The sequence below is a fragment of the Anolis carolinensis genome, chromosome 3, assembly GCF_035594765.1.
Source record: "Anolis carolinensis isolate JA03-04 chromosome 3, rAnoCar3.1.pri, whole genome shotgun sequence".
NCBI classification, from domain to species: domain Eukaryota; kingdom Metazoa; phylum Chordata; class Lepidosauria; order Squamata; family Dactyloidae; genus Anolis; species Anolis carolinensis.
Window position 1 is genome coordinate 90,347,280 of NC_085843.1, and position 26,242 is coordinate 90,373,521.

The following is a 26,242-nucleotide window of genomic DNA, read 5'->3' on the forward strand; positions in this document are numbered from 1 at the left end:
TTGAACATCCTTTACATATGCAACACAACTTTGATGTTTGTTACTTCAGGATTGCAAATGTAAGATTCTACATTTGGATATTTAGATTTTACAAATCTGATTGACAAAATGCTACCACAAGAAATGGGCTCAGTAAAATCCTCTTTGAGGTACTAGCTGTTGCAAAGGATAAGGGAGGCGAGGCCTTTGAAAATCATTATTTCTTCTCCAGAAAAGTTAAGGAAAAAATCTAGGATTCTACCATCTCAGGATTATGCAGCATCATTTCACCACATGTTTAGGCATCTGATCTGGGGGGAGGGGGGGGGAGAGAGAGAACTGTAGGAACTGAGTTTTATATTGTAATACACAACAAAGAGATTATTTGTCTATGTTTTATGTAATCCTTATGCACCAGTGTCAGTTCAGCAGAGATTCATTTGGCATGCAGTGAGAAAGCATTTTTCTATGAAAATCAAATGGGATTGTATACATTTGGTTGGGATGTCTACTTAGATAATTGTATTGCTGTATAACACAATATATATTGGTGTTCCAGTAATAATAATAATAATAATAATAATAATAATAATAATGGTAATTGTCATAATCATAGCAGCAATAAAACAAAAAGATTTTTCTTAGCACCAACAGAATTGAATTACTGAAAGGAAGGCCCCTTCTACACTGCTATATAATACAGATTATTAATGCAGATAATCCACATTATCTGCTTTGAACTGGATTATATGAGTCTACGGAGCCCCCGTGGCACAGCAGGTTAAACCTCTGAGCTGTGGGGTGAGCTCTCACTGTTAGCCCCAGCTTCTGCCAACCTAGCAGTTCAAAAACATACAAATGTGAATAGATCAATAGGTACCACTCTGGCAGGAAGGTAACAGCACTCCATGCCATCATGCTGGCCACATGACTTTGGAGGTGTCTACAGACAATGCCGGCTCTTCATCTTAGAAATGGAGATGAGCACCAACCCGCAGAGTCAGACATGAGTAGACGTAATGTCAGGGGAAACCCTTTACCTTCACTATATGAGTCTACGCTCCCATATAACTCAGTTCAAAGCAGATCATCTGGATTTTATATGGCAATGTAGAAGGGACCAGAGAAGGAGAAAGGTAGAATTCTCAGTTGTTTTATCCAAAGGGATAAATAGATTTCAAGTTGTAGTGAATTGATAATAGATTTAGCATGTCAGCTTCTGAAGATGTACATCCCTGACCTGAGAGTGACAATTGTGTCTGTGTTAGACTTGCCTTATGAAAAACTAGACATGGCTTCTGAACCTTTAATGGATGCAAAACTTTGGAAATGGCATACTCTCTGTGAGCACTCTGCCTGGCTTTGCTCCTCCAAAAGGGAATCAGGATGCAAAAGTAACTGAGCTATATGACTATTGCTCCTCATTTAACTTCCTCCTATGGAGAAGGCAAAAGAGAAGCAAATCCTTTGGCCAGTTATTTAGGACTGAGCTCACTCCCAAAGCAGCGTTGAACACATCTGCCTTCTCTCCACTTTATTCAATTTGGAAAATTCTCCAAATGTGACAATGTGAAATTTATTTTCATCCTATTGGGAAAAGTAACAGAGAAACAAAGCAACTGACCTGTGGCCTCAAGATAGGCCCCTGAGATGAAAATCCTTCTGCCTGCTATAGGATCTACAAAAATTGTGAAGTAATATTAATTTTGAAAGGGGCCTAATTTGTTCCTGGATGTTAGTGGGCAGAATGTTTACATTTTCCCATGTAAAATGATATATTTAAATGAGTGGAAAATTCTAATAAAGATTTGTTTTTTAAAATAAATGAAAATATATTCCGTCTACTGATATGAGCCAAATATCTGAATAAATACCGTTGGACGTTTACTAAGCTGTTAAGCAGGATTTCAGGCTCCAACAGTCTTCTGCTCTGCATCTTTAAGAGTGTAAACACATGAACCACCTCTGAGGGAATTGTTTATTTCATTGCATTTGCTGCCCACCTCTGTGTGTCAAGACTGTACATATGTATCCAGCATACAGTTGGGCATGTATAAGTGAGTAAAATACAGGTGATAATACGGTGTCTTGAAATCATACTGTAAAATTTACTTTGTGCTCACTGTGGATGAGGAATTAGCACATTATTGATGTTGCAAGGGAAAAGATGGTGCAAAAAGAAAAGACAAAAGCCCAGATTTAATAACAACATAAAATGAATAATTGGAAAATGAGGCCTTTTCGAGTAAAGCTATTTCTTTCAAGAATTTCCCCTCTCATATTCAACACAGGTGTTTCCTGCTGGTTATTATCTCTTGGATGGGTATGTGCAGTTGCTAGTTCATTCCCAGTCATATCACAATGCCTGTTTTTAAATATCAAGTTGATTTCATCCACAACTTGCATAGCATTATTGAGAAAGATTATTATAATTTTGTCTCATTGGATATGAGAAAATGAATATGCATAGCCAGTGAATTACAAATTAAAGAATTTTGTTCTTCAGAATGTCTTTCCGTGACCCCACTAAGAATTTGGGAGTGATCAGGTTCTTATGTAAATATGATTTACAGCCATGGACTGTGCAGTAGAATTATGACAGAAGCATGAACCACTGCTTCAAAAATGGCAAATAAAAAATCATTCAATTCAGGACTGAGAGGGAAATATGGTTATGAACAACCTTTATGAGGCATGTTTGAAAGTCCTTTGAAAAATTACTTGAAACAGCCTTAGAGCAACAAGACAGATTGAAAGCTACAGTGTTTGAAAGCCATGTATTTGGCCTATTGAACTGCAATTATAGGAAAGTAAATAACAAAACTATACTTAAGGTCTTGTATCAGTGGAAGAGAGCATTGGCATGGGATAATGGTCTCCTGCTGCTTGTTTGATATATAACAGGGGAACACCAGCCATGACTTTTCATTTCCAAAATAAAAGAGATTATATGCTGATGTTGTAGAATTGCTTCACTGCTGTTATACCAAATAATAACTGAAGTAGAGTGGCCACTGGGTGTAACAGGCCTTGGTTGTGCAATACAATATAGCATTATTGAACATGTGAGATGTAATTTCTATTAAAAACAAAACCAAGAAAGAACAAATCTGCTCTTTGGAAAGTTCTGTTTTTAAACAAAGTGCACTGTGATATTCAGAATAAATTGATTTTACAGGGAGCAATTCCTTTTTGTAAATAGCGTCCCAGGCATCTCATCTGAATGGACTTGTGATGAATAATGTATATGAAGGTGGGTGGAATGGTAAACATTTTTGTGGGCTATTATTTTTTAAATATTAGCTTTATATATAAAACAGTATTTACATTTTGTACAGACTCTTTTAAGTTGAGACCAATTTCACTTTCTGGATCAACAGATTTGAGTTCTTAACAACAGTGGTCTCTACCTATCTAGGGGATAATGTATAATACAATAACAACATCCATTGAAGGTAATAGAGTGTCTTACTACTACCTTGGATGTAGCTCACTTCTGTTTTAAGCAACAGAAGTAAACTGAAGCCAAACTGTTTTACTAATGTATTCATTCAGTTCATTCATTAATCATTCAAATAATTTATTTTAAATTATGAACTTAATCTTTCTGGGATTCAGAACAAACTTGTCAGAAGTGGTGTTTCCTTTAAATACATGCACAATTTAAAGGCAATCCCCAAGTTACAAACATCCGATTTATGAAGAACTCATAGCTAAGAACAGGGGTGAGAGAAATCTACCTTTGGATGGGAAATTCCCTCCTGAAAGCATCATCATGGGGGAAAGATGTATCCACTGAAGCTTTCTCTCAATTCCATGTTTCCACAATAAACCATTTTATTTCCAAAATCAAATTATCACAGGGACAGAAAGTGAGGTAAAATCTTCAGAAGAGGGGCACAGAAAACATCTATGGGGTGTTAACCCTTCCCTATGCTATCCAAAGCACGCACGTATGTGTGTGTGTGTGTACATAGAGAGAGAGAGAGAGAGAGAGAGAGAGAGAGAGAGAGTTATACTTAAAAATCTACCTGTTCTGACTTATATACAAATTCAACTCAAGAACAAACCTATAGAACCTATCCTGCTCATAACGTCAGGACTGCCAATATTAGTGAATTTGCTTTTACAGGAACCTAAATATTTTATTTTATTAATGACGAACTGATATTACTTAAATAACTAGGACATCCATGAAGACTTATGGCATGTAGAAAAGCAAAATAGTGAAATACTAATTTGTATTTCTTTTCACCAGAATTGTATCCATATGGAGCAATTGTTTTCCATGCCATGCTACCTTGAAACAATTCTCATTTATTTATTTCTCTCATTTTATCGTAACGTTTCTTCAAAGAGTTTAGATCAGTGTGATGGCCACTAGTGACTTGCCACAACCATCCAGCATATTTCATAGCTGAGTGACATTTCAGTCTAAATGTCCTATGAGAAAATCTGTTGTTTGCATTTAGTTGGTTCTCTTGTATCTACCATGGCCTGGGGCTGTGGCGCAGACGGGAGAGCAAGCCAGTGCAATTAACTGTAATGAATCACTGACCAGGAGGTCATAAGTTTGAGGCCTGCTCGGAGCTATGTTGTTTGTCTTTGTCTTTGTCCTATGTTAAAAAGGCATTGAATGTTTGCCTATATGTGTAATGTGATCCGCCCTGAGTCCCCTTCGGGGTGAGAAGGGCGGAATATAAATGCTGTAAATAAATAAATAAATAATAGTTTAAATGCTATAATAGTTCCATTGCATGTATGAAATTTCATGTGATGGAAAGGAAAATATTAAACCACAAATGGTCCTATGTCTGTATTTGCTAAGTCCAGGAGGATATCTGAAATATGGGGCTCATTATGAGAAGCTGTAATTCAAGCACTTAACATTTCCCTTAGGGCCCTTCCACACTGGCAAAAAATGTGACATCAACACATGCAGCCATGGCCAGTGCCAGTGCCACCCTTCCCTCCCTGTATTCCTTTTAGTCGCAATTCAAAAGCACAGTGTGCTTACCAGCAGATGAAGCTTCCCTGTAGCTCCATGGTGCTCAGAAATGATGTGATGGAACTTTGAAAAGGGAAAGGGAATCCTTTTCCCTTTCCAAAGTTCCGCCGCATAATTTCTGAGTGCCATGAAGTTACAGGGAAGCTTCCTCCATTGGTAAGCACACTGTTTCTGCCATTTTGGTGGAGAAACGGAGTATAGGGAGGGGATGGTGCCACTGCTATCCTGTCTCCATATGCTGACTGAAATCAGCGAGTGTGGGATGGCTGTGAAAACTGCTAAAGATTAACAAAAATGATTATTACCAACATGCCTTGTTTGTGAATTACTCATTGGGTTCTGGTTAACTTTGACCTGTAGACAAAATGGTATTGGTTTGAAATCATAGTGCAGATACAGTACTTATTTTGTGGAAAGAAGACAGCATAATTGTCTATCCTTTACAAACATTCAAGTTAAACCATTGCATAGCCAATAATCTGACTTGGAAAACCAGGCTCCATCTATACTCCCATATAATAGAATTTGAGGCTGCACTATATGATCAGTTTAGGCACATATAATACAGTTTGGACTGCATTGAACTGCATTCTATGAGTCTGCACTGACCATATAATGGAATTTCAAAATGCATTATAAGGCAGCATAGATGGAGCCAAATTCTTAAGGTGCATATAAATGCAGGATTGAAATGGTAGCCATCCCATTTTCTTCTGTAATTCTCCCACAGATATTATATAAATTCAAATAGCTGGAATGAATTGATTTTGCTGCCCTTCCTGTGCTATCGCGAGTCCTTCTTGTTTTGTTTGACTTTAAAAAAAAACTTACAGAATACTTTACTTAATAATAATAATAATAATAATAATAATAATAATAATAATAATAATGATTATGATGATAATCACTTTAGTCTTATACCCCACCACCATCTCCTAAACGGGGCTCGGGGCAGCTTACATATGGGACAAAATACCCATAGACACAAATGCAAACAATTCATCAAAGCAAAAAAAAAGGTTAAAATAAAAGCATAATTAAAAAACAACAAAACAGTTAAAAACACAAATTCAACAAATCATGAGTATAAACAGCCACGTAAACAATACTCAGCAAAACCAGTTGCTGAAGTACAATCTGCATGATCACGATATACATATTTCACACAAAGGTATCAGTCTTTTAAAAATGAAGCACATTTTTAAGAAACTCTTTCAAAGCAGTTGTTATTTCCTGCAGAGATGGAATGGAATTATGTTGCTGTATAACAAGCAAGTGTTTGGGGTTTTTTTAATTTAATTTTTTTTCAGTTGTTTTTAATTTAAATTATTGAAAAATTGTGAATTTTACATATTTGGTACTTAAAACTTCTTATACATTCTTTAACAAATTTGCAGTACAGAGTTATGTATATCATAGCACCTATAGTATTTTCACTCTCTAACTATATTACATACTCATATTATTTACCTTTTGTTAGCCTTCACCTAGTGCTATCCCTTCACCCCAGACCAGCCAATTACAATATTTATTTCCAAAATTCCATTGTTTCTTTTACAGGTTTGCTCCCCTTACCTTCTACATATACAAACTCTATAAATTTTTCCCATATTGTCCCAAAATCATCCTTTTTTAATAACCCTCTTTTAATCTTAATATTACATGTCAATTTATCATTTATCGCAATATCCCAAATCTCCTTATACCATTCTTCCAATTGGCACTCCCCCCCCCCTCCTTTCCATTTTTTGGCTATTAACAATCTTGCTGCTGTTACCAAGTTGGCGATTAGTTCCTTTAACTCTTTTGATATTTGAATATTATCCATAAATGACAACAGTGCTATTTCAGGCGTTCCTATTATTTCTGTTTTGGCGATTCCCTTTATTTCTTTAAAAACATTCTCCCAAAATTTTTGAAAATATTTACAGGACCACCACATATGTATATATGTAACGATTTCCTGACAGCCCCTCCAGCACTGCTTAGAGTATTTCTTATGAATTTGATTTAATCTAATTGGTGTGAGGTACCATCTCCAAACCACTTTATAATAATTCTCTTTTATTCTTATAGACATGTTTTTAATATATGCATATTCCACATTTCTTTTCAGATTTGAGGGTGTATTTTCTTATTGCAATCTAACTCCCACATTTCTTTAAGGTGATCCTACTTCTGTTCTTCATCTATTAGCAATTTGTAAATATCACTTGTTATACCTTTAGTTCTTTCTTTTCCTTCCCTTTCCCCCCTTTGATTAATCATCTTCTCAAATTTTGTAAGTTCTCTATCTCCCTTATATTGCTTTCTTATTTCCCTTGCCCATCTTTCCAATTGTAGAACTTTATACCACCCAATACTCCCTTCTGATAGTTGATTCCTTATCTCCCCTAGATTTTTCATTTTTGATTCCCAATCCTTTAAGTTCATCATTCCTTTTTCTTTAAATTCTCTTTCTAACTCCCTTTTGAGAATCTTTGGTAAATCTTTTGTGATTAACACTGGTGTTAATGGGGAGATCAGTGGTATTAGTTTTTCTTCATACTTGGTCCAGATTTCTAATATTTTTTTGAAAAAAGGGGTTCCCTATTTTATTATACCATTTCTTCTCTGAATTCCTGGTTTTTCCTATGAAGAAAATATTCACTAATTTCATATCTATATCTTTACTCTCTTCTTCTAACCATTCTAAATCCTCTTGTCCTATAATCCCTTCAATAATATACCTTAATTGATTTGCCATATAGTATAGTTTTAAGTTTGGTATTCCCAGACCTCCCTTCTTTTGTATTTTATACCCTTTTTCTTTATTTATTCTAACCCTTTTATTTCCATTACAAAAGGTATTTATCATATTCTGCCCATTTGTAATTTCACCAGTTGAAATTTTAATAGGTAGCATTCTAAACAAAAAATTTATTTTGGGTAATATTTTCATTTTTATTAATGCAATTCTACCAAACCAAGACAGTTTAAACTTGGTAAATTTAGCCAGAGTATCCTTAACATTTTTTCTTAATCTGATTATATTATCTCTTTCTAAATTGCCAATTTCTTTAGATATATTGATTCCTAAGTATTTTATTGACTTCTTTATTTTTATTCTACACAAACCCCCTTCTATTTTTCTCTCTTCCTCTTCTTTAGTATAATTAAATAAGAAAATTTCTGATTTGTTCCAAATGTTTGAATAAAAAGGTAAAGATTTCCCCTGACGTTAAGTCCAGTCATGTCTGACTCTGGGGGTTGGTGCTCATCTCCATTTCTAAGCCGGCATTGTCCGTAGACACCTCCAAGGTCATGTGGCCGGCATGACTGCATGGAGTGCCGTTACCTTCCCACCGGAGCGGTACCTATTGATCTACTCACATTGGCATGTTTTCGAACTGCTAGGTTGGCAGAAGCTGGAGCTAACAGTGGCCGCTCACGCCGCTCCCGGGGTTTGAACCTGGGACCTTTCGGTCTGCAAGTTCAGCAGCTCAGTGCTTTAACACACTTCGCCACCAGGGCTCCAATGTTTGAATATTACACATATATTGCCACAAACTAGAACTAGTCTTGAATCAAATGCAGCAAGTGTGTTTTTCCACCCCTTTCACTCACTGCAGACCTCAAACATTAGATTTGTTAATAGTTTCATATCTATTTTGTAAAAGTCAATAGCTGTCTCTTTAAAAGGGTTTGAAAGTCCATGGAATAAAGCATAAGGATTTCAGAGTAGGTAAATGGCCTATATCAGATGCACAAATCTTGCATTAGCATCCCTCTATCTAGTTTTTGGTCTCTGTTGTTAATTTATGACTATCTTACCTTTGTCCCAAATATAAGGTGGATTGCAATTTTAAAAAAGAGCAATACAGTGAACATTAAAATAGAATTAAACTATTTGTAGTATTAAAGTCTATTTTAAAATGGTAAAATCCAATTAATTTTGCATAAAAGCTATTAAATAAAAACAAGCTCCTTTAGCTCAATTTTTAAAAACCATTTTGTTTCTAAAACCTGTTAGAAGTCCCAATATCCCTTATTGCTGCATCCCCCATGTCCTGTCATATACCATTTTAGAGACTGCATGGAAATGGAATGAGATATATCTTCTTTGGGATTGGAAGGTCTATGTAATAAGGCACAAAAACTGTTGGGGTGGGAAAACGGCACATTTCAAATGAAAGTATTGTGTATATCTCCATAAATTTGAGCACCCATCATTCACTGCTACTACTAGATCCCTTAAGCCCACACCACTCAAGATGCTACACAGTATTGGAATGATGTGTAGCCTCTTTCTTAGGTTAGTAGGAATGGAGGAAAGGAAGTCTTTCAGTGAGCAAAGATGATCTCTCTGCTGAATAACAGGCCTTTGAGGGCAACCTAAAAGAATTGGCAGAAAGATGTCCCTCGCTACTGTGATCAAAACCAAGCATATTCCAGAGAAAGGAGGTCATAACAGAAAGCAAGGTCTTGACATTGAGGTCACAGGAGGGCCCCAAGAAAGCAAGATTTGTGATAAAAAGAACACATATAATCTAAGAGAAAGTACTTGTAAGGGCAAAGGCCTGAGGAAAAGCACAAAGGCAGGGTCATATGGCCTTTTATATCTCTTTGGAACAAATGCCACTTTGAAATTGCCAATACTAAAAAGGGGCTAAGAAAAAAGAGATTTGACTTAAGAGTCCAGCTTAGGCAGAGCAGAGAAATAGCAACCAGAGGGAAGACTATCAGCAGTCCATAAGGTTGTGCATTGCTTCACAGTGTTGATATTGGACTACTGTGTTAATGCATACATCCCAGTACACACATTGTCTGTTTATATTGTAATAGACTGCTTGCAAATATTGTGATAGCTTTGTTGCCTGCTTTTATACAAGAACCCCATGAGTGCAATCAAGAAAGTACTATATGAAAATTTAGACTGAATGTAAAAGTCTCATTGAACATACAATAAAAGCATACCAGAAATCATTTCACAACCAGATTCACATTGATTAAACTGAGTCCCAGAGCCATGAAGCAGAGGTCACATCAGCTGTAAGTACCAAGGGCCACATCAGCCTTATGGTTGCCTTAACAGGGCCATTTGTAATTGTAAGACTGTTTAAATGTAACTATGTTGCCCTGCATTGAAAGCCTTGCAGGCCAAATAAATTGATGTGTGCACTAATGCATATATTACTAAGGCAACACTCATCGAGTCCATACATTATTGGCATACTGCTAATGTGAGTTCAGGTAGGTCTGTCTTTCATAGTATAATGCAAGGTATGAAGAACTCCACCTAAACAATTTTGATATATGCCAGGCCTTATCCAAGTCTTTGTTTTGTTTTGCTCTGCTTTCCTTATATCTTCTCTTTCTTCCAAAATGAGTCTCACAGCAGCTCAAAGTTTAATCATGCTATAACAATGGTTACAGTCAAATACATAATGAAAGAGAATAGTCATAGAAATGCTACACACTTTAAATAAATAGGGGAAAACAGTATATCATGATTTTAGGATATTAAAGAGAATGAATAAGAAGTGGAAAATAGGGAAAGACTGGAAAACAGTGGGATTTCTTTTGCCTAGCAACAATGCTTCTGACTTAACACAGGGTTAGGCTATTTCTAACGGCTACTCACGTAATGCTAGAAAAATGCTATCGACACACAAAACACTTCTGAAGTTCTGTGGCTGTGATGGTGATACTGTATAATCATAGAGATGGCAACAATGGCTTTCTGGAGAACCTTTCCATAAGTAGGATTACAATTAAAGTATTAAATATTAATCCTTTAATGAGAATGATACTCAGTAGGACTCTGCTCAGTCTGTGTGCATGTGGTGCAGATATTGACGAATCACTGTACTTTTAAGCCTTTCACACCCAGAAAATGTTAGTGATAGGTGTGGCTTCATTCACTGATTATAGTCATTAACTATACTGAAAGGCAATAATATGCTAATTTACCAAATAGTACAATAACTTCCAAGGATGAGATAATTCCTTTTTCTATTACACTACGACCCCTGTATCTGCAGGGAACATGGTCCCAGACTTCATGTAAATAAGCCAGATTGAGGGTAATATTTAAATGAAGGCCTTCTGGTGGAAGAATACCATAGTTACATTGGAGGACCTAGAAAATGCCCAAAGAAGACACATTCTGTCAGATGTGGATAAATGAAACAGCGGACAGCAGTCCTGCAAATATGAGAGTTGTACAACATTTTGGAAAATTGACCATTTGATCAGATGGTAGCATAAAAAGACAGTAGGTGACATGGCCTCTGAGCATCTAGACATCGGAGCAATATAATGAGCAAATTTAACTCCCTTTCATAGGAAATTGAGGTGTTTCCTATGATTTATATTCATGGGATTTTGTACATTCAGGAAATGTGATAAATCCCTGAGAGCAGTTTAAGATGTGCTGTGTTCAGATCTGCTCACTGAGAGTAAAATCTAAAAAAAAGAGAGCAAAAGAAGACAAGGACTTGATCTGTTTAAGCCCCCTGATGAGCTTCATAATCATTTCCAGAAAAATGCTCCAACTCCTTGTTTGCTATTGTATGTTTGTTTATTGGATTTATCTCCTACCTTTTTCTCAAAACTAAGATTCAAGGTGGCTGTCCTTGGTACAAACGATGACTAAAACAGTTGTTTCCTAAAAAGGGATTATATTTCCAGCTACCAAAAGGAAAGGTGTTTTGCCAGTGTCTCTTTTCTGGATCCTATGGAAACAATTATAATTGAATACTAAAAGCACTCACATTTTTAAAAAGCAACTTTTAAAAGCTACAACAACCATACTACAAATTATATGCCCTATCCCTCAGTCTACGAGGTTTGAAGTGTGTTTATCTAAAGATGGGGAGCCAGGACAAAATAGAGATTCTGCTGATGTACCGCCCACCTTGCTGCTCAAATGTCTCAATTCCTGAGCTAGCCAGGCTGGTCTTGGGGTTGGTGATGGAGTCTTCACAGTTCATAGTATTGGGGAATTCAACATGCATACCAAGGCAGCAATAAAACACATGAGATGGTGACTAGAATGACAGAGAATTCAGAGTGATTCAACTGAAAATAAACAAAAAAATATCTGAAGATCTATAGTGGGGCAATAAAAGCAGCAAAATAGGTTTTTATACAAGCATTATTGCTGCAGCACAAGACTGTCCTGCAGTGCCGTTTCGAGTGGTTAGAGGCCTAATCCAACCTGGCCTAAATGAGTATTTGTGCAGCCTGAGGATGTGGACAATATTCTTTGAGAGGTGAGAGCCACCACATGTGCTCTAGACCCTTGCCCTTCCTAGCTCACAAAACAGGCCAGAGAGGGACTGGTGGAGTGGGTCCAGGAAGTGATTAATGCCTCCTAACATCAGGACAGGGTCCCCATGGGGCTCAAAGAGACTGCAGAAAGAGCTCTTCTAAAAAAGCCTTCCCTAGACCCCACTTACTGGACAACTATAGACCAGTCTCCAATCTCCCATTATTAGGCAAGGTACTGGAGCATGTGGTGGCTTTGCAACTCCAAGGGTTCCTAGATGAAGCAGATTTTCAATATCCATTTCACTCTGATAATGGGACAGAGACAACTTTGGTCATCTTGGTTACATACGCAGAGAACTAGACAGAGAGTGTTGTCCATGTTGGTTCTCCTTGAATCTCTCAGTGGCTTTCAATACCATTGGCCATGGTATCCTTCTGAGTCGCCTATCTGGGATGGGGCTTGAGGTACTGTTCTTTAATGGCTCTGTTCCTTCCTGAAAGGACATTCTCAGAAAATAGTGCTGGGGGATCCTGTTCGACTTCTTGGCCACTTGTCTGTGGGGCCCCTCGGGGCTCTGTGTTGTTGCCCATGCTGTTCAACATATACTTGAAACCACTGGGAGAGGTCATCCAGAGTTTTGAAGTTTGGTGCCATATATATGCAATGACATCCAATTCTATCACTCCACCTAATTTCAAGGAAGCTGCTCCTGTGCTAAACCTTTGCTGGCAGCTGTAATGGGCTGGATGAGGGCAAACAAATTGAAGCTTAATTTAGACAAGACAGAGGTGTTCCTGGTCAGTCATAAGACAGATCCGGGGATAGGGAATCAGCTTGTATTGGATATGGTCACGCTTCTCCCAAAAACACGGCTCTGAACCTAGAGACACAGGTCTCAGTAGTGACTAGGAGTGCTTTTTCACAATTAAAGCTTGTGTGCCGACTACTCCCATTCCTGGAGTAGGTCTGGGCACGGTGATACATGCATTGATTCCATCCCGGTTGGACTACTGTAATGCACTCTACATAGGGCTGCCTTTGAAAAGCGCTGAGAACCTACATTTGGTCTAAAGAGCAGCAGCCTGACTGCTAACTGGGGTTGGCTACAGGGAGGATACAACTCCTCTGTTGCAAAAGCTCCACTATCTGCCAACATCTTTCTGGACATAATTCAAAGTGCTAGTTTTGACCTACAAAGCCCTATATGGCTCAGGTCCAGGTTATCTGAAGGACCATATCTCTTTCTATGAACCCAGTAAACATATTCGATCTACTAGGGAGGACCTTCTCTCTGTCCCACCACTCACTTCAGCCAGTTTGTAGGAACACAGGAGAGGGCCTTTTTGTTGGCTGCTCCCAGACTGTGGAACTCCCTCCCAAGAGAAATCAGGATGGCCCCATCCCTGCTGGCCTTTCACAGGCAAATCAAGACCTTCTTCTGCCAGCAAGCATTAGGAGAAGGATAAGGGGTACGTTGCTGGGGAGGTTGTGGTGGAATTCAATGGCTATTTTAAATATATTTATTATATTTTAATCTGTTTTTACCACACTGTATTATTTAATTATTTTTAAACTTTTGTATTGCACTTTTTAAACTATGACTAAAATATGTGATTGTTAGTTGCCAAGTCCCCAAGGGGAGAAAGGCGAATTATAAATAAAGTTAATAGTAATAAAACACCGCATTTACTCTAATCTAATGCACATACTTTTTGGCTTTTTTCCCAAAAAGGTGCCTGTGCCCCTCCATCAGGCTGAGACTAGCAAACTCACCAGCCTCAGCCTGGTGGTGGAACAGCAGCTTTCCTCTCCAAGCCATTTCTGCTTCATCCCCCAACTTGGCAGATGAAGGAGGAACTGTGTCCCTTCCCTTCTCTAGCCATTTCTTCTTCATCCCTAAGTTGGAAGACAGAGGAGGAATGGCAGCCCTTCTCACCCCATCCAAACCATTTCTTCTTTGTCTCTCAGCTGGGAGACAAAGGATAAAGGATACCCCTTTTCTAAAGAAGCAAGAAATGGCATCGTCTTCCAATTGGTGGAAGAGTGCTGCTTCTACTTCCTCCTTTAGAAAATCCTTTTTCTTTTTTCTATTTGGTAATGTGCACCTCAAAATTGTGATGCACATTACATTCAATGGTGCGTTAGACTCAAGTAAATATGGGTAATAATATGCACTAGATCAATCAAATAGCCAATATCCTGAAGTTTTTTAAATCCATTGAAGTGCCCGTGCAGGATGTGATTGGAAGACTATTATAAATATGCTTACTAGTACTGCAAACTTGGATATACATATTAGAGCCCTAAACAAAACAGATGCATTACAGGAATTTCCCTTTTTATCTCCTCCTAAATACGTAATTGAAAATCTTATTACCTTATTAATGGTGGAAAGGGCTTGATCAAACCCTTTTCCTTGGCAATTACACTTCCTCTCATCTCCAACTTTTCTCATCCTTCTGAATAAAACAAATAGGACCAGCTATTTATTTAGAGCTTCCCTGCCTCCTGAGCTCAATCAGTAATTCATAGGCGTTACGCCAACAGCTGGGATGAAAAATGTTTCCTTTGTTTCTTTGTCCTCTTGGGCCTTAGGGGAGGAGATTAAAGTGGCGCGATATTTATGTCACTTCTAGAGAATCCTCTCTCCAAGATTTTGCTGGCCCTTCTTATGAAAAAAAAAACCTATTGATATCTTCAGGTGTGCCCAATTACAACTGAAGAAATGGCATTGGGAGATTAAAGCTCTTCACCCAGTACTATATTCCAGATCCAGCAGCTATACTACTGATGTGAAGCTCTGAAGACAACTTTAGACAGAGATCTTTCACAAAATGTCCAGTTTCTGTTTTTATAAAAGAAGAAATAGCTTGGTAGCGTGCATACATCCATATCTTGTGATTCTTTGCAAAGATGCTGCTGTCTCAGTCCTTAACATTAATACAACAATGGTACTTCCACCAGTTTTGTGAAGCAAACAAATTTAGATCCCCATGCACTAAGATTAAAACAAAACCAACACTTTTGTGAGTTGTTGGATGTTTTCTGACCAGATAAGAATTCTGAGAACATTGTGAGTTGGTCAGGATTGGAGTGGTGCCTAGCTTTTGGACACAATGTAAAGTCTTGTATTGTGAACCTAGTGAAAATGTTAATGTCCCCACAATGAAGAAAGTTTGATAACTCCTAAATGACCTCCACAGCATGCCATTCCTTATTTGCTATATCATAGTTAAAAAAATAGCCATCCCATTATGTTGTTTTGACTAGAGGAAAAATTACCTAAATGGGAAAAATAACATTCATGAAAGCACTTCTTGATCCAGGCATTGTTTGTAAAATAAAAATAAAATAACATGTATATGGCAAGTGGCTGGAATTGAGCAATATTGTTTGCGATGATTCAAGTGTAAATACTGAAAAATACCTACGTTGTAGGTCTAGTTTTGAATGACTTCTGAAACAAAATGAGGACTAAACAGCTCATTCTGGGGGCCTAGTGTTATGCATCAGACAAATGCACTATATATATATATATATATATATATATATATATATATATATACATACACACACACACACATACACACACACACACACGTGCACACACACACACACACATATACACACTCAGAGCCGGTCCAACAATGAGGCGAATTAAGCGGTCGCTTTGGGTGCCAAACATATGAGGGCGCAGTCGAGACTGCTTTTTCTGTTGATTTGTTGTAAAACATGATGTTTTGGTGCTTAATTTGTAAAATCTTAATGTAATTTAATGTTTAATAGGCTTTTCCTTAATCCCTCCTTATTATTCAACATTTTCGCTTATCCAATGCTTTTATTTTTCAGTTATTGTTTTTTTTGGGGGGGCGCCAAAATTTTGTTCGCCTACACTTGAAAAATACCTAGGGCCGGCTCTGCACACACTAGCTATACCCGGCCACGCATTGCTATGGCGAAGTATGGTGGTATGGGAAATAAAGTATTGAGGAATTGGTGGTAGTTAAAGTAAAGGGTAAAGGTTTTCTCCTGACATTAAGTCCAGTCGTGTCTGACTCTGGGGGTTGGTGCTCATCTCCATTTCTACTCCGAAGAGCTGGCGTTGTCCGTAGATTCCTCCAAGGTCATGTGGCATGACTGCATGGAGTGCCGTTACCTTCCCGCCGGAGCAGTACCTATTCATCTACTCTCATTTGCATGTTTTTGAAGTTTAGGGTTGGCAGAAGCTGGGGCTAACAGTGGGGGCTCTCTTCGCTCCTCCAATTCAAACCTGTGACCTTTCGGTCCAGAAGTTGAGCAGCTCAGCCCTTTAACATGCTGCACCATCAGGGGATATTATTTCCTAAAGGTTGTAAATATACAATATTTCTGATTCTTTTTTTTTGTCTGTTGGAGGCAAGTATGAATGCAGCACTTAGGCAAAATGATTAGCATGAAATGGCCTTGCAGCTTTAAAGCCTGGCTGCTTCCTCCCTGAGTGAATTTTTTGTTGGGAGGTGTTAGCTGCCCCTGATTGTTTCCTGTCTGGAATTCCCCTGTTTTCAGAGTGTTGTTCTTTATTTAGTGTTCTGATTTTAGAGGTTGTATTGTTCTGATTTATTATACCACAGTAATTTTTATATATTCTGATTTTAGTGTTTTTGAATACTTGGAGCCAGATTGTATTCATTTTCACAGTTCACAGCAACACAACAACAACAACAACAACAACAACAACAACAACAACAACAATAGTATTGATAGTAATAATAATGACTTTGGTAATACACACTGCTTCACTCCCTTCTCAGCTTCCTTTCTGGAAGAATCCTTTCTTGGGAGGTGTTAGCTGGCCCTGATTGTTTCCTTTGTGGAATTCCCAATTTCCCTGCTTTCAGGGTGTTGCTCTTTATTTACTGTACTGGTTTTAGAGATTATATTGTTATGTATTATTCTACCACAGTAATTATTTCATATTACAATAGAATCTCATTTATTCAACATTCGCTTATCCAATATTCTGGATTATCCAACCCAGTCTGTCTTTTAGTAGTCAATGTTTTTGTAGTCAGTGTTTTAAATTAATTGTGATATTTTGGTGGTAAATTTGTAAATACAGTAATTACTACATAGCATTACTGCGCATGGAACTATTTTTTCTGTCAAATTTGTTGTATAACATGATGTTTTTGGTGCTTAATTTGTATAATGATTACCTAATTTGATGTTTAATCGGCTTTTCCTGAATCCCTTCTTATTATCCAACATATTCACTTATCCAGCGTTCTGCCGGCCTGTTTATGTTAGATAAGTGAGACTGTACTGTATATTTATAATCTTATATTATCTGCTTAGAACTGGATTATATGAGGCCCCTTCTACCCAGCTGGATAAAATGCACACTGAAGTGGATTATATGGCAGTGTAGACTCAAGATAATCCAGTTCAAAGCAGATAATGTAAGATTATAAATGGGTTATATAGCTGTGTGGAAGGGCCTTGAGTCTACACTGCCATATAATCCAGTTCAAATCTGATAATCTGTATTTTATAGGCAGTGTGGAAGAGGCCTAAATGAGGCCTAACTCTGCCTGTCCCCTGGGCTGAGTGGGTTGCTAGGAGACCAAGTGGGCGGAGCTTAGCCTTCTAACTGGCAGCAATTGGATAAAAACAATTATTCCTCTTCCTCTAAAAAGGGCTGTATTTTTCTTTTCTTTTTGTTGTATAAATGTAGAGGCATGGACTAGGGGTTGTGCTGCCAAGTTTAATGTTTCTGGGATGTGTAGTTTTGTTGTTTTGTCCTAGGCAGAAATTTCATTGCCGATATATATATATATATATATATATATATATATATATATATATATAGTTCAAATTTTCGGGTACGATACATAAAAGGGTCAGGGTACAATCATTTAGGAAATAAAAGGTATTAAAGGGAAGGGTCTATTGTATTGCTAAAGGAAATGGAAGGGATGAAGGGAAGGGATTTAGGGTATATGGGTTAATTTTGTCTTCCTTTCTTTGTTCTTCACATTGTCCTCATTTTGTTTATTATATACTGTTCAAGTTCTCTAGACTCCTCCACATTTTACGTTGCAGGAGCTTCATTTTTATTATTATTGTTAAATACTTTATCTAAGCCTTTAGTTTTTCCTGTATTCTTCATATCCCTTCCAATCTGTTGCTTTTTGTATTTTCCCTTTGCTTTCCCTTAACAAAAGAGTCAATCTGTCCATATTATGAATGTCATCAAATTTTTCTAGCCACTGCTCTTTTAATGGTATTTCTTGTAGTTTCCATTGTTTTGCAAAGGTCATCCTTGCCACCGTTGTTATATAGGTTAGTAAAATGTCATCATTTTGATTCAAATTCATGATATTTTTGGTTATACCCAGAAGATAATATTCTGGCTTCATCGGAAATGTTCTGTTTAATATTTTTTGTGTCTCGTCGTGTATTAGTCTCCAAAATTTTGATGTTTCCAGACATGTCCACCAAGCATGTTGGAAGTGTAAAAAGCAGAGGTTTTGGGCATTTTTATACATTATTCCATTTTATATTTTTTTTGATGTTATATACCATCGATGGAACATTTTCAACCAATTCTCTTGGAGATCTGTAAAGTATGTGTATTTTAATTTTTTGTTCCATATTGTTTCCCATTGAGTTAATTTGATTGTATGTCTAAAATTTCTTGCCCATTTTACCATACAGTTTTTAATTTCTTCAGTTTCCGTGGACCACTCTAAAAGCTTGTTGTATATTTTTGTTATATCTTTCTTATCATTTTTAGGACCTTATCCCAGAAATCCTATCTTCTTATCTTCTTTAAATTGCTCCTTTATTTGCACACATTGAAACCATGAGACCTTATCGAATTTTTGTTTTATTTCCTTTTGTTTTAAGTTCGAAAATGCCATTCTTTTTTGTCAATATGTCAAAATGCACTTTTGATTAAGTTGAGTTTCTTTCAGTAATCATCTGAAAGATCACTGAAGATCAACAGGCATTAATCTATCAAGATTTCCTAATCCCAAATTATTTTCCCTACAACTGACATTTTCAAATACTTATGCCATATTGTTTTTCTCTTTGCTTATGGATTGAGGAATAAGGTTGAGGTCATTACATGTATATAGCCTATTATTGGTTAAACTAATGTATTTTATTATATTTTGTATATCAGGGGAACTTTATGAGTGTGCTTAGGTGCATTAGCAAATTTTTGGTTCTAAAGTCAACTGTCATGCTGTCCCCTTCAGAGAAGTTCATGTCATCGATAAATCTTATATCATACTTGAACCTTATATTTTTCATCAGAAGTCTAATCCTTGTTTCCACAAGCCAAATTTTTCAAAATCCAATCATCACAGGGACAGAAAGTGAGGTGAAATCTTCTGATCAGGAGCAAAAAAATTATTATTTTTTACTTACATACAAATGCATCTCAAGAACAAACTTACAGAACCTACCTTGTTCATAACTTGGGGACTGCCTGTACAGAGAATTATTACTATGTAAACAGTCTTTTCTTCTTAGTAGGATAAACAAGGTAGCATCTCTCCTCCCCCCAAACAAAAAAATGCAAAAGTTTTTTTTATTCTAAAGCAAAAAAAGTGTTATCTTTCTATATTCTGTGGAATCATACAAACGACTGGTAAAGCGTTCAGGAGTAGCCAATGATAACGCGAGAAAGTCCAAGTTTGGTTAGAATGTCAGCAGAGATGTAGAACAGGAATAGAACTTCTCTCTTATATTCATTTGGAGAAATGTCTGCCAGTATTTAAAATGTACAACATGAGGCTAAATTACTGAGCAATACACCCTCTGCATTAGCTTTCTGATGTGTTAAAATATCAGTTTGCATCCTGTGTTCTGGAGAACCCTAGGGTTCTGCCAGAACTGGCCCAAGGTCATTTGAAAACATACGCGGGAAAAAAATCCCGCCCCCCCCCCCGCAGTGCGGGAAGCATGGCCACGCAACACGGGAGGCAGGGCCAGACCTGGCCCCGCCTCCCGCATCGCACGACCACGCCCCTGTGTTGCGTGGCCACGCCCCTCGCGCTGCGGGTGGTGCAGGAGGCGGGGCCAGGGCACGCGATGCAGGAGGCGGGGCCAGACGTGGCCCCGCCTCCTGCACCACGCACCCTGGCCCAGCTGGCCTGGGCCAGCCAGGCTGCGGCGGGAGTCTCTCCAGGCCACAGCAAAGGCTTTGCTGCGGCCTGGAAGGCCTCTGCCACAGCCTGGCTGCCCCAGGGTGGCTGGGCCAGGGTGCGCAGCGTGGGAGGCGGGGCCAAACTTGGCCCCACCTCCCACGCTGCACTCCCTGGCCCCGCCTCCCACGCTGCGCTCCCTGGCCCCGCCTCTCGCGCTGTGCGGGGGGCGAGGCCAGGGAGTGCAGCGCGGGAGGTGGGGCCAGGGCGCCGACCACGCCCCCGCTTTGGGCGCCATGTTGCGGGGGCGCTATCGAGCCCCACGGGAGGCGGGGCCAGATGTGGCCCCGCCTCCCGTGGGGCTAGATAGCGCCCCCGCAACATGGCGCCCAACGCGGGGGCGTGGTCGGCGTCCCGTGTTGGGCCGGGCCTGGGTTCTGCAAAGCATCATCAAATTTAAAACAGATTTTAAAATAAAACCAGACTAGGCCAACTATTTGATTGACTCTAATGTAAAGGAACGGGAAGGGGTGGGTTATCTCCAAACATTATACCCATCAGTAGCTGGAAGACTATTCAAACTCTGGTTTCCATTGTATTCTCTGTCAATGTGAATCAGGCTTTTCAGCTTACGCTTACACCAGAAACAATATTAGGAGTAAGTTGGATTCCGCCCTGGATTTATGTATTCAACTGATAGACATAAAACTCAATTTCAAAACAATAGTATTTCAGGTACAGAAATGAAGCAATTTTATTCATCACATTAGCTGTAAATCCAATATTTTCTTTTACCAAGATAAAGGTTTGTGATTATATATAAAAATGTTTTCTTTTTATTTCCAAACCTATTACATTATACAAAACACTCAAAAAATAACACTAGAAAGAAGAACTTTGGGGGTTCACAACACTTAATAAAAAACAGGCCCGGGCTGTGGCGCAGGCTGAAGAGCAAGCCAGCTGCAACCAGCTGCAGTGAATCACTCTGACCGGGAGGTCATGTGTTCGAGGCCCGCTCGGAGCCTGTGTTTGTCTTGTCTTTGTTCTATGTTAAAAGGCATTGAATGTTTGCCTATATGTGTAATGTGATCCGCCCTGAGTCCCCTTCGGGATGAGAAGGGCGGAATATAAATGCTGTAAAATAATAATAATAATAATAATAATAATAATAATAATAATAATAATAATAATGTTAGGGTTCCACAGGAAAAAATGTTTTCTTTTTTCTAAATGATTTTTATTCAAACATATAAACAAAGAATAAACATAAAATACAACACAACATAAAATTAGAACTACCAATTTTTCATTATCTACAAAAGTAACTAACACACTTTTATCTACAACATGCAGCCTATACACATTCTAAACAAACACCTACTGAACTAATCTATAAGCCTCCCAGACATTGCCTGTTGATTTTAACTTCTTATTTGTTGGTCCCTTTAAGTATCACTATAGTTCTACCTTGCTACTTTTAATAAAACTCTTCTATATCAGAAAACCAATAATTGAAGATTGTCCCTATCTTTACTGTATAAAAGTAATAAATATGTCCCAGTATTAACATGAGTCCCTTTCCGTCTCAAATCTAGAGAGAAAAGTGGGGTGCCAATAATAATAATAATAATAATAATAATAATAATAATAATAATAATAATAATAATAGAGTCTCACTTATCCAACATAAATGGGCCATCAGAACATTGGATAAGCGAATATGTTGGATAATAAGGAGGGATTAAGGAAAAGCCTATTACACATCAAATTAGGTTATGATTGTACAAATTAAGCACCAAAACATCATGTTTAACAACAAATTTGACAGAAAAAGTAGTTCAATACACAGTAATGCTATGTAGCAATTATTGTATTTACAAATTTAGCACCAAAATATCACGATGTATTGAAAACATTGACTACAAAAATGTGTTGGATAATCCAGAACATTGGATAAGCGAATGTTGGATAAGTGAGACTCTACTGTTATTATTATTATTATTATTATTATTATTATTATTATTATTATTATTATTATTTTGTGATACAAAATCCAGCATATCTATCTTGTTTGCTGTGTCATAATAAAATAATAATAACAATATCAGGGTAATTTAAAATAATAAGAAGGATTTGTGCAAAATCCTTAGCAGGGTGATAGTTAGTTTGCTTTCACTGCCCATTGGGTGGAGAGTTCTAGTTTGGGGTTTTGCCAGCACATTGGGATTGATCCCCCCTCCTTTTCCCCCTTTCCTCACTTAAAGTTTCTTGCAAAGGCAGGAGAGGTTTTGCAAGGGAGATCCTGCAGAGACAAAACCCTGCAATTATCAGGCTCTCTCCCTTCTGCAAGCCCTGGTTTATCCTCCCTCCACTTTTGCAAGCCCGGGTTTAAGCGTGGGAAGATGAAGCTTCAGGCTCTCTCCACTTCTGGAAGCCGGTTTAAGAGCCCCATAGAAAGCAACCACTCCAAAACGTGATGGGGGATTTCTCTCCTGAATAGCAATGGTTGTTTGAATTAAAACACTTTCCCATATATCCATAGGTTATCCGAAGGTATTTAGAGGCATGGGTGCCAACGCTTCGAATTGGAAGGTTAATTCCGAATCGCCAAACCATCTCGGAAACCCCTTCAGATCTATTTTGAATAACAAATGTATTACGATAAACGACTTATTCCAAAGATTCGCCCATCCTTAGTATCTGAGTCTAAAATTTCTGGGCCTTTTTACAAAACAGAAAAAAAAAGTTTTCTGAAGCATTCCATGACCAAAAAGGTTTGGGAACCGTTATGCTAAGATTTCTTTAAAAGGAGCCTCCAGTGGCACAGTAGGTTAAACCACTGAGCTGCTGAACTTGCTGACTGAAAGGTTGGTGGTGTGAATCCGGGAAGAGGGGTGAGCTTTCCCTGTTAGCCCCAACTTCTGCCAACCTAGCAGTTTGAAAAACATGCAAATGTGAGTAGATCAATAGATACCACTCTGGAGGGAAGGTAACAGTGCTCCATGCAGTCATGCCGGCCACATGACCTTGGAGGTGTCTACCAACAACACCGCCTCTTTGGCTTAGAAGTGGAGATAAGCACCAACCACCATAGTCGGACTTGACTAGACTTAATGTCAGGGGAAAACTTTAAACTTTATGCTAAAATCTTCAAAAGAAATAGTTTTGAATGTTACATAACTGTTTTGCAAAACTGTGACATTCAAGCAGAGGACACCTAGATTGATTTTCAGTGAAAATTTTTGCAGGGGATAGTTAACTGTAATTACTAATTATGTCAAAATACATGTTCTCTTACAGAGGTGTATATTATTTATGGTAAATAAACTTTTAGGTAGCCATATAGATTTCAAACACTGCTCTGTAACAATGGAAGTGGAATGGGATCTGTTGTTATAACAACCAAAGATACTCTTTTTAAAATCTGTGTCTTTCTGAGGAAATAATTATGTATACGAAACATCTGTCCATGGAAGAACAGAATCCTAGACTGTTGGATCATTTTTGGTTTTTTTGTTTGTTTGTTTTTTGTCAGAAGCAACCTGAGTTGCTTCTGGTGTGAGAGAATTGGCCGTTTGCAAGGACATTGCCCAGGGGACGCCCAGATGTTTTGATGTTTTACCATCCTTGTGGGAGGCGTCTCTCTTGTCCCCGCATGGAACTGGAGCTGATAGAGGGAGCTCATCCACGCTCTCCCCGGGTGGGATTTGAACCAAAAAATGCTGTGTGTGCTACAAAGTCATCTGTGGTCATTTCCCTGAGCATATCATGACGTGGTGCGTTGGGAAGGGGGAGGATAAAGGAGGAATTCTTCTTCTTGCTCACCCACTTCTCTCTTGGCACCATCACCCTGGGCTGATGTCACACACGTGACAGTAGACAGGTAGAACCTGTATTGCAGCTGGGAGCCAACGTAACATAGAGTGGGTGAAGCCAAGGTGGTTGCCTAGCATCACCAAACTGCATTCAATGGTGCTGGGTGGTGGAGACTTCCTCCTGCCTCTGCAGCAACTAGGGATTCCCCGTGTAGTCCATATCATAAGCCAATCTGGTGTTTGGCATGCCAGATCAATCCTGGGTGGTCAATATAAATCTGTCCTTAGAATTTGGGACTTGATGAGTTATTCTAAGATATTCGAGATTATTTTAAACTATTCAAGTATTACTTTGGCTATATGTTTAGGGCCATTCTTCTTCTGGGAGGCAAACCTCTGTCCGAATCTCAGGTCAATTGCAGACTGAAACAAGTTTTCTTTAGAGTCTCCATGTATTTGTTTAAATCTGGCTTGCCCTCAGTTTTAAGCAGTTGCCAGTTCCTTCCAAGGGGAAAAAAAAACCACTTCATAAACATGGTGCTGTCACGACTGTACTTTACTGTGGAGATAGTATTCTCAGGGAAATTAGCACAGATGACTTTGTCACACAGATAGCATTTTATGTCAATGCCAGAATGTTCAGAGAAACCTTTGTTACATTTTTGCTATCACCTTTGTGGTGTGATGTGGATATATTACAACACTCCATCTTCTTTACAGCTACCATGGGTCTATTGGTTGCTTCTCTGGCTAATGCGATTCTTACCCAGGAATTGAGTTAGGATAGATATCCTTCCTGAGACTAAAGGTTACCTTTTCCCTTTCGCAAGAAGGAATTTAATGAGGCTACAGGGGTACTCATGATTTGGGATTCATTTGTGTTTTTACAAATCATCCCCAAAGCTGATGCTTTTACCAAACCTTACCTTGCATTGCTGGGGTAGTTCCTTGATGTTTGCATTGTCGTTTGTTTTGATATACTCTCCAAAAAAATTCTAGGACCTTCCAGAAATTGGCTATTTTTAGCATGAAATCATGTGGGATTTGGAATTGCACACATATAGAGTAAAATCAAAATCTGGAGACAAAGGGGGTGAATATTGTACAGCCAACAAGTATCAGCACATTTTGTTTACTTTTTTGCCACACAGAAGTTATCTGTTACCTTCACAGTGTTGAGTGTTCACATCAAGTGGTAACACTACCAATTAAATCTATTTTAATACCATTTTGTAACACCACAACATGTGGATAAATCAAAGGAGAAGACTGCTTCTCTAAGGCACTGTAAATCTTTTCCCAGTTAGATCCAACCCAGAGTATAATGCAGTGTAACAAAATTAATCAACTAAGTGGAAAATATGGAAGACGAGACAGCAGAAAGCAGTAGTCACAGGGCCCTTCAAATTGTGCACCACAAGACAGGCACTGTGCTTCTTCCGTTTCTTATCTTTTCTGTAGGTTCAGTAGCTGAAGAGGTTTTGCATTTATCTTTGCAGCCGAATGAGTTCAATTTCACTCAGATTACAGCAGAAATTTCCGAACAGCAGGTTAATCCTTCCTGCCTTCATGGGCAACTGAGCAAACAGACCCATATCAGTGTGGCCAAGTGTAAAATTGTAATTCCAGAGATTAATGTTGTCTTTCCTGTTTGCTTTGAACTTGACCTCCATGTCTCTTTTATTTGATTTTATGTTTCGTTTTTGTTTTGTTTTTTGTTAACAGCTTCTGTCCAGGGTCCCTGGGAGAGGGCAATATCGCCAAACAAAGTGCCCTACTACATCAAGTAAGTATTAAACATTATGCTTGACTACTTGAGTCTGTTCACTAATTGTCTTAGCTCCCCCTGAAACAACTGACAATTCCACTCTCTTTGATTCATGCTAAATATTTGTAAAGTTTTTATTCAATTTCCAAAAAAACCCACAGAAAAATATATTATATATAACTGCAAGTGCTGTGAGTATTTAAAGATGCTAAATGACAGCCTAGTCTCCTTCTACAATGGAAATGCAAAAAGACATACTCTGCAGTAATGAAATGAAAA

At 38.2% G+C, this 26,242-nt stretch overlaps 1 protein-coding gene across 16 annotated transcripts in view; it reads left to right on the forward strand.

The window, feature by feature from the left end:
- The window catches only part of dmd (dystrophin), a 1,684,732-nt gene that overhangs the window by 1,512,757 nt on the left and 145,733 nt on the right, over positions 1–26,242 (forward strand). For 15 of the 16 annotated variants that reach the window (XM_008107345.3, XM_016992722.2, XM_062977165.1 and 12 more), the window contains one exon: positions 25,921–25,981. The exons of the other annotated variant lie outside the window; for it this stretch is intronic. In XM_008107345.3, the coding sequence (XP_008105552.2) occupies positions 25,921–25,981 (61 nt within the window). The remainder of the gene's footprint in view (positions 1–25,920; positions 25,982–26,242) is intronic. 16 annotated transcript variants of the gene reach the window in all.